The following is a 9,268-nucleotide window of genomic DNA, read 5'->3' on the forward strand; positions in this document are numbered from 1 at the left end:
GGTGTGCTGCCACAGTCAAGCTCATGTTGAGTGACAAATAATTACTGCTAATAAACAACCCGTCACAAGAAACAAGACACAACTACATGAGTTTTTAAAGATGAAAGATTTGTACTGTGTGACAAAAGCATGAATATACAAAATGATAGTTCCAAAAGTCATTTAAATCCCCAGAGCAGTTTGTGCTATACTCACACCAGTTACATTCTCTTTCACAGCTACAAGTAATCACATGGTCTCCAACACCATTTTGTCAGAGTGCTGAGAGAATAATCATACCAGCACAGGCACTGTTGGCTCTGACAGGCTCCCCCTGTCCAATGATCAGGACATTGAAACATTTGTTGGTGCTTTCCTGTTCTTCCTGTGTGTGTGTGTGTGTGTGTGTGTGTGTGTGTGTGTGTGTGTGTGTGTGTGTGTGTGTGTGTGTGTGTGTGTTCACCCTGCTGTGACCAAATTCATCATTTTGGGCATGAACCCTGCCCTCCATTACACATCAGTGGACAACATTTGCAGGGAGGGGAAAAAAATAATAAATGACTTAATTTCAGAGATTTGTGGGAAGGGCAGAATCTAGGTCACTTTCTTTTCCTCCACTGTGTAAATCCTGGTGGTTCCCAAACAGGCACACTCACGTGCATTAACATCTATCAAACTGAGGATTAATAATTTCCTGTGCAGAGGGTGCACGACTGTGTGCTCATGACACCGTGTATGTGAGGAACTCATCTATGTAATTAGATTAATATGCAAACTTCTAACTTTGGAGGTGCAGAAAATCTTTGCACAAGTTTATAAACCTTGTTTGTGTACATACATAACAATCCTATGCATCTGTGTATGTAGTGCTGAAACGATTAGTCAATTAATCAAACACTTACTTTTAGTTTTGGTCTGTCAGTCTGACAGAAAATGCCATTTAAAAATCTCATCATGGGCTCAAGAAAACGGTGATACGCATTCTGATATTTTAACATGTAGATGATTAACCCTCTGAAACCCAAAACCTGCTGCCGCGTTTTAGAGGCATGTTTTCTTTTTTGAAGAAATTTGTCAAAATGACACCGTTTATTATTGCCAGAAACTGTAAAAACAGACCATGTTTCACATTTCCAACAGTCCTTAAACAAACTCTTCCGCCAAGAAAAATAGGCAAATCTAAGATTAAAATAACGAATCAGTCATTTGATCCTCATGAAGCAGCAGTAAATCAGTTTACCTTGCATTTTTCTCATTTAAAATTTGGCCAAAAATAAACAATTTGCACAAAACACATTCTGTGAAAAACATTAAATTCTGCACTCCTCAGAACAACTGGAAAGCCATGAATGAATTTGTGTGATAGATTTGGACTGAACTGCAGGCTGTTTACACAGAGCTGAGAGTAGCGGGCAAGAGAAGCTGTAAATAGGTTATAACATTTGTAGATAGTTCAACATGTATGGGATGTGAAAACCATTTTCTTTTCAATATTTAAAACACTTGTGGGCACTTAGAAAAAAATGATGTACATAAAGTTTAATTTTATTCCAATTTTCTTAAAAAATGTACATTAAGGAAATTCAACCTGTTTCTTTTGTTGCAATGTATAGCATTATAACTGTGTTGTATTGCACAAAAGACATTTATGTTCTTCCTACTTCTAGCCATGACTATGCAGTTTCCATTGGAGGTGCAGGACTACGGGACATATCACAAACAACGTCCTGAAACTGCATGTGGTTCAGAGAAAAAAAAAATAATTAACCGACAAATGGATAATGAAATAATCACTAGTCTTACATATATCTGACGTAAGAATAACTAAAGATAACTGTATAAAATGGGTTTCCTCCATTACAAACCTGGCTCTCGTACAACACGAGCAATCCGCAAAAAATAATCTTATGAAGAATCTGGACATGAAGTTGTACCTCTTGTCCTGTGAGGAAGAGCAGAAGATCTCCTTCTTCCGGCTCACACATGTGGATCTGGATCACAGTGCGGATGGCCGCCTCCAGGTAGTCCCGCTCAGGTTCGGGTGTGTAGAATATCTCCACAGGGTGCGTGCGTCCGGGGATGGTTAGCAGTGGGCAGTTGTCAAAGTACACCTGGAACTTGCCGGCATCGAGTGTGGCACTCATGATGATAACCTGGACAGAGAAGGGTACAGGGATAGGAAGGAGAACTCTGTGAGGGACAATGTATTCATAAAACAGGTGAAAGAAAAGGCAAAGAGTAAAGACAGCAGAGTTTAAAAGACCGAGGTGATTATGGGAGCGAGCACTCAAGTGTAAAATAAGTGAAACTTTTTATATGGCTTGATGGTAACTGAGGATAAGGATACATGCTAAGTGGATAAGGATGCAAACCAAATACAGAATAGATGAAGAGTGCAAAAAGCCAAACACGGTGGATAATGCTTTGAATCAAAATTTAGGATGGGGCTGCTGGCAAGAAACCAAGATGGTGTCTATAGTGTAGAACTTGGCATTACATTCCAAGTCACTGACCTACACAGAGCTATGACAGTCCTTGTTCCTGATGTTGGGTACACAATGTTCTCTCAGAAGCCATTAGATAGAGCGCATTAGGATTCTGATGGGAAACGCGTCTCCCATTTTCAATCTCAAACATTTTCAGGGGCCAGTGTCTCGGCATTTCGCTTTACGCTCTGCGAGACATCATAATTGCTCTTAATCAAGGCAAATTAAACTTTCAAATTTGGTAGGGGATAGGGATGAAGGAGATAGAAGGGTGTGGGTGGATGATCATTCCCAATAACCTAGACCTCATTTAACAGTCCGCGAACAACAATCTAACCTTTGATTCCACACTGACAAACAACTAGTCATTATCCATCTGCTTTATGAGAATTATGTCTGGCACAGTCTGCCTATAAAACTTCTGCCTGCCTGTACGCTCCCATCCACACCGACACATTGCTGTTCTCTCCCTGGTTGATTGGCTTAAAATGGGGCTGACTCCAGCACCAATCTCCACTAGTGCTGCTGTGCAGAATAGATGTGCATTTCTGTGCCCAACAGCAACATTTCTCTTTCCTCAACAGATACACAGCTGTCAGACATGGGGACACTGTCAGGAGAAATGTGACAAAAGGGAGGAGTGACAGAAGAGGGACATAAACACTGGCTGTCACTGAGTTTATCCTCCAGGAAGTAATGTTTAGGGCTTTAACAGTGTGTTGAAGGCATTAAGTGGGACATATTTGTGGAAGCAAATCAGACTACTGTCAAGAGTATTTTCAACACAGAGTCTAGAGATAAGACAAGTGAGACTTGATTTTCCTAAATAAACAGTGAATGTAAGAACTGGATAAATAGTCACATTAAGTTTTGAGAACTTACACTACCTTGAAAATGTATCCAGCTGCTATTGAAAATCCCTAGTGGTGAAACTAAGGCAGTGAAAGCAAGATGCTTTTCAAACAATACTAAATAAACTCATATATATATACATATATATGTATATATACTCATAGTTTTTACCTTGAGGTCAGCCCTCTGGCGGGCCACCTCCTTGAGGACCCCCATGAGGATATCTGTAGCTAATGTGCGCTCGTGTGCCTCGTCCAAGATGATGACACCATAGCGCTCAAGCAGAGGATCGTTCATGGCCTCCCGCAGCAACATTCCATCTGTCATGTACCTGTGTCAATAGAAAACATGCATTTTCAACAGCAATAAGTGATTAAAGCCTGTTTAAAATTAATGTGATGACACACATTCACCTAAATACTATTTCCCCATTCAAACTACTGTGGGCAGAACATAAACAAAAAGGGGGAGGAGGCATAAAATAAAGATCCTTAAATGCCAGTCAGGCATAAGTCAATTTAATCATCTCCATCTATGAACTGAAAAGCCTTAGTTTACTGTACTTGAGAAAATAAAAGTGCAGAATTTATGGCCATGTCAGTTGACATATTTTGAGCTCCCCATTAGTCTACTACATTAAGTGTAAATTATCAGTCATAGCTTTGTCATAAACATAAAAAAAAGAGTGCAGAGAGGGAGATTTTAACTAGCGTCCTTACTTGAGTACAGTCTTGGCAGAGCTGCAGTCCTCAAACCTGATGGAGTAGCCCACCTCTTGGCCCAGCATGACATCCATCTCATCAGCAACCCTCTGGGCGACGCTCATGGCCGCGACCCTCCTGGGCTGGGTGCAGGCCACGGCTCTCTTTGGTCCCGGCATTGACCGCACCATGTCCACACACCACTGAGGGATCTGGAAGACAGCAGACAAGTCAGGCTGTGTTTGAGCCAAAGAGTATAAAAGACATGAATAGAATTTCTAAATGAAGAACCGAAGAAGAGTGCAAGGCAGACGATTTACCAGGACGAACCAAATTGGTCCATAAATTGTGGCTGGACAATTAATCAAAATGTCATGGAAATTGCATTATGGCCTACTTTACATTTATGTGTACGCTATAAATGTGTCCACCGATTGTTGTTGCGGTTTCATTCGGCACTACTTTTTCTCAACTTTAACGTTCCTCCGCATAAGCACAGCAGATCAGCTGCTTTGGTCCAAATCAAACAGAACCAAGTCCCACTCATGGCAGCATAGCTCTCTGGCTCTGTGGTCATGGGTTCACAGTTTACACACTGGCACCAAAAGGAAGCTTGAGCTCTTTCTTGGGCTTCATCTTGCGGTCTAGTTTCCACAGAAGTGACCCCTCTCTCTCTTTCAGCCTGTTCAGTCTCCACCTGCAGAAGTTCTTATTCTGTATATTCCGGTTCATAAAGATATCCTCCTGTCTTCATATCGATCAAAGCTGTCATAATCACTAATTTGTATTTTCTTGTATTTGTTGTCTCTTACAAAAACTAGTGACTGGATTCTGACCAAAACAGCTGGTCTGCCGCAGCGTGCAAGCAAATTAGTGCGCTTATGCGTAGGAACATGGAAGTTCTACGTCTGAGAAAAAGTAGTGCCAAATGAAACGGCACATGAACAGGTATAACATTTTTAGGGTGGGCCTTTGTTTAAGCAGTTAAAATACATTTTGTGACAGTCCCTGTCTGTAGTCTGTGTGTCAACCTCGTGAAAAAAATTGAACTATCCCTTTAAGATCTCTGAGAGAGATAAATAAACATTTTATTTCCCTAATGTATGAGTACTCGTTTCATTTCAGCAGCGTTTCCTGAGCTGTACCAAATACTTGAAGTCTTTCTTGGGCTGTAGCAAATATTTGACGACAACATTTGTATTCCTTCTGGTAAAGTAGCTCGGTGTCTGTGGCCCGACATGGAAAAAATGCAGTATTAAGTTACTGCTAATGCAAACCGAACCTTTCCTACTGCAGCAGCCTCACATGAAAAAGCATTTAAACTTGCGAAACACAACTTGACTTTTATTGTGAAGTAGCCACAGTAAATGCGATGTGTTTGTCAATGAGGCCGATGCTGGCCGCGACCACGTTCATCAAAATGCGTCTACAAAACAAAACACTTGAGGCTTGAGGTTCGGATGACTGCCCTTTTGGAGAAGATGCAAATCATACCAGTGTTTGAAATGTCACCCAATTAGAAAAATGCAGATGACGGGTTTATCATTTCAGTAGACAGTATTAAAATGTGTTATTAGCCCTTACAGGGCCTGACCCTAATCATCAGAATATGTTTGTACATGGCAATAATTTAACATGCATTTGCATGAAGAAAAACTGAATGCTGCATATTTTTGTTTGAAAACATGTTATCCCAAATGTAAGAAGGACTTTTTACCTGAATACAATACTAAACACAAATAATTATCAAACTTAATGCATCATTGATTTTTTTTTCCTTTCATTTCAAGCACAAAGACCACGGATGGCTATCCTAAAAGATACATAAAAGCAGCCTCTACCTTGTTTTTGGATACATTTGTGGAGGTGACCGCAAACTAAACATTCCTTGAAAGTCTGTTTGAAAATTCTTGATGAACGTGTGGAATACAAATGTTTAATAGCTTCATCAAGGCGGAACGCACTGACAAGATTACACCACTTAATTTAAGAAGTGTTTGGAAGATAGTTTGTATTCCCCTCAGGAGGGGGCCGAGGCTCAACCAGTGATTTACTCTAATCTTCTCTCTTTTACATTTTAAAAACAGACAGCCCAGCTCTTTCAAGAACTTAAGCACCACACACTTTGAATCAGCTCCACAGAGAAACTGTTTAAAATGCATCATCTGTTCATTACACCCTGTTTTTATGGTATTATTATGCCAATTATATTGGTATTTTTCTATTTTATTAAATCTGACATATTTTAGTCACTTTTATTTACCTGCGTGGTTTTTCCAGAGCCTGTCTCTCCCACCAACACAAAAGACTGGTTCCGCATCAGGATGTCAGTGAAGGTTTCTCTGTACTCCCAGACAGGCAGCTGCAGACGCTTCTTCAGGATCTCATGGTAGCGTGGCGTGTGGGGCAGGTTGGTGAAGGGGTTGATCTGCTGCTGAATGTGTGTTTGCTTCAGGAAGCCTCCACTGCCGGCAGCTAGGTTGTTGGGCAGCCCGGATGACTTCACATCCCTGCCTCTGTCACGGTCTCGATCCCGGTCACGGTCCCTGTTCCTCGACCGTTCATCGCGCTCTCCATCCCTGTCGCGGTCACGTCTGTGAAAGGAAGAAGTTAAGATTTCATGAAGCGCTGTGACAAAAACTAGTTAATTTAACTTACCACGGAAACACAATATAACTCAAAAATACATGCACACACCCAGATACAATTCAAATGAGCAAATCCAACAATTTTGCCCTCAAAATGGTAAACACTAAAAGGGCACAATGTAAAACAGACAGTGCAAAAATGTTTGCCCATGTCAAGTTTGTGTCTTGAAATTGAATGAAAAGGTTATTGCACATTATTTTCCACTGTTGCAAAAAGCTTTACATAATCATGTGTAGCAAGCAAAAGTCATGAATAAACAGTCCACAATCCACAAGCTTGATCTTCTATTGCGGAAAGATGCATTTATTATTTTATTCTTTATTTGGACAAAGATGGTGTATGTAATGTTAAGGTGTTAAAGTGTTTCATGTTACTAGTACCAAAAAAGCAATTTAGGGATAAATTAAGGCAAAAAGTGATGATGTTGGTGATCTGGCCATGCAAATTAACTGTGGCAGATTCCAATTTATAACACCACAAAATCTAAACTTTGAAATTCATCAATTATATATCTACAAGACAAGCCTATTACAATATTTAAGCTACTAACTACTGTATATTTTGTCTAATTTTGTCTGTGACAGCTGTGGAAAGCAAAAGAGAATTTAGGTGACAACAAGAAAAGTCAAGCAAATAAAGTTGCAACAGTTAGTTGACCTATCAACTGACAGAATAGTCAACTATTTTGATAATCGATTAATCTTTTGAGTAATTTTTTTCATGCAAAAATGGTGGATAATGCTGTTTTTAGCCTCTAAACTAACTCCATTTCCTCCTTTTCTCTGTATTTAATCACATTAACCTGAATAGCTTGAGGTTTTAAAGTGATAAAGCACAACATTTAAATACATGAAAATTGACTTTGAGAAGCTGGGAGTGACATTTTTCACTATTTTATGACATTTTATAAACCAAATGACTAATCAAAAACAATCAACAACTACAGCTGCAGCCCTACAAGAGTGACTCCATGAGAGGTGGAGTGCATCATGGAGTTTGAATCCCCCAACACTAAACAGCTTGCCTGGATGTAAGCATCTTGAGCTTTCATGTCCTTGACTATGGGGTAGCTGCAGTATGCACATCGGGATGATGCCAGGCTCTGTTGTTTGAACATGAACACAGCTGAATTTCTTGATCATATAACGCATGCAGTATTAATGAATGCCTCTAAGCAAATTAGTATTTTGCTTGTTCCCGATTCCAAATCCAAGGCAGTGACCCTGAGCGTCCTGTCAATGACTTTGACTACTGACAAGCAGGGGCGCTTCAACCCAGGTCCTCCAACTTCTACAGGTTTTGTCTTGACCCATGTCCTTTTCATGTTCACACAGATAGCTTGACTGACACTGCATTGTGTCACTGTATTATGAGACATGGCAGTGACATCTGACAGGGCATCTCATTTAGCCCCGGCTAACATTAGCCCCGGCTAGAAGGTCCTGTGTCCAGCTTTATTTCTTCATTTTGTAAAAGCAACATGTCATAACAGCCAAGTATTAATCATGACATGTTGACTTTGTCTCATGAAAAGTACGTCATTTCTTTTCAAGACGCAGCCTTTAGCCTAACACTGGCTAGCATGTAGCCACGTGCAGCGCATAACTGTTTGCTACGCTAGCTAACGCCACACTAGCCACTTTTGTTGGACTACTGTACGCCCTTGTCGTCCTACAGCAACCTTATGCAGCTTGTTGTTCATCCTACATTAGAACAATTATTCATGTGCATCCCAGCCGGTGCTAACGTGCTAGCTAAACTCGCGTGGAGTTCACGTTAGCACGGTTAATTAGCAACAAGACAACAACAAAAACAGCCTGCAGCAATCAAACACTGTAACAGCGGGACGTTTTTTTAGGGACCGCTGACGTTACATACCCATCAGGTGGCCTCTTTTTACCCGGAGCATTATCATCACCCAGATCTAAACGATGTCGCTTGAACATGCTGCGACCCAAATGCCTTTAGCAGCTTATTATTTTATGCAGATTTACCCCAAACACCAGCAAAATGGCGACCGGAAGCTCTTACCTCATCATTGTTATCCTTGACAAAATTATTCGAAAGCAGCGATTTACTGTGAGACCCAGCGAGAACGTTGCATAGAAAAGGTCCTGGCGGCTACTGAGCCCTGCACATGATGCTGTCCACGGACGCCTTTCGCAGTGCCTGCAGACACGATGCAGTGGTTTTGGGGGATGTGGGGGAGGATGCGGGAGGTCTGCTGCCTCTCTGTCGGGTCGGGATGATGATGTGCCCGCCAAACAAGGCGCACACACAGGCAGCAGGCAGCTCCTGTTGCCTCGCCCCCTTCAGCCCAAAGCTTCAGTCACACTGCAGTACTGGCAGGTCTGACTCAAGCAGGAGCATCCTCTCTGAAATCATTCTGTTGCTATAAATATGACTACATATCGCCACACTGTTAAAATAAAAGTCATTTTTTGTCAAAATTGTTTAGTTTGTTTTTTTTTGCCTCATGACGCCGACCACCTATGGTAAAATCACCTACATCCTCAGTTGATCAGATCATGTGATTTTACCCCTTTAAGATCATCACTTCTTTGACAATTTGCCACATTCATAGGCATCAGATAAGAACCC

General features: G+C 41.0%; 1 protein-coding gene across 2 annotated transcripts in view; it reads right to left on the reverse strand.

Annotated features, from left to right (window-relative positions):
• dhx15 (DEAH (Asp-Glu-Ala-His) box helicase 15) overlaps window positions 1–8,933 on the reverse strand; it is a 31,167-nt gene extending 22,234 nt beyond the window's left edge. The window contains exons 1-5 of one of the 2 annotated variants that reach the window (XM_059354921.1): window positions 8,699–8,933; window positions 6,282–6,612; window positions 4,037–4,230; window positions 3,489–3,648; window positions 1,914–2,132 (exon numbers count right to left, since the gene is read on the reverse strand). In XM_059354921.1, the coding sequence (XP_059210904.1) occupies window positions 1,914–2,132; window positions 3,489–3,648; window positions 4,037–4,230; window positions 6,282–6,612; window positions 8,699–8,706 (912 nt within the window). In that variant the 5' untranslated portion in view covers window positions 8,707–8,933. Of the gene's footprint in view, window positions 1–1,913; window positions 2,133–3,488; window positions 3,649–4,036; window positions 4,231–6,281; window positions 6,613–8,545; window positions 8,669–8,698 lie in introns of those variants that run through there. The other variant, XM_059354920.1, reaches the window with a different exon arrangement.
• Window positions 8,934–9,268: the final 335 nt, after the last annotated feature.

Source organism: Centropristis striata, chromosome 17 (genome assembly GCF_030273125.1).
Source record: "Centropristis striata isolate RG_2023a ecotype Rhode Island chromosome 17, C.striata_1.0, whole genome shotgun sequence".
NCBI lineage: Eukaryota > Metazoa > Chordata > Actinopteri > Perciformes > Serranidae > Centropristis > Centropristis striata.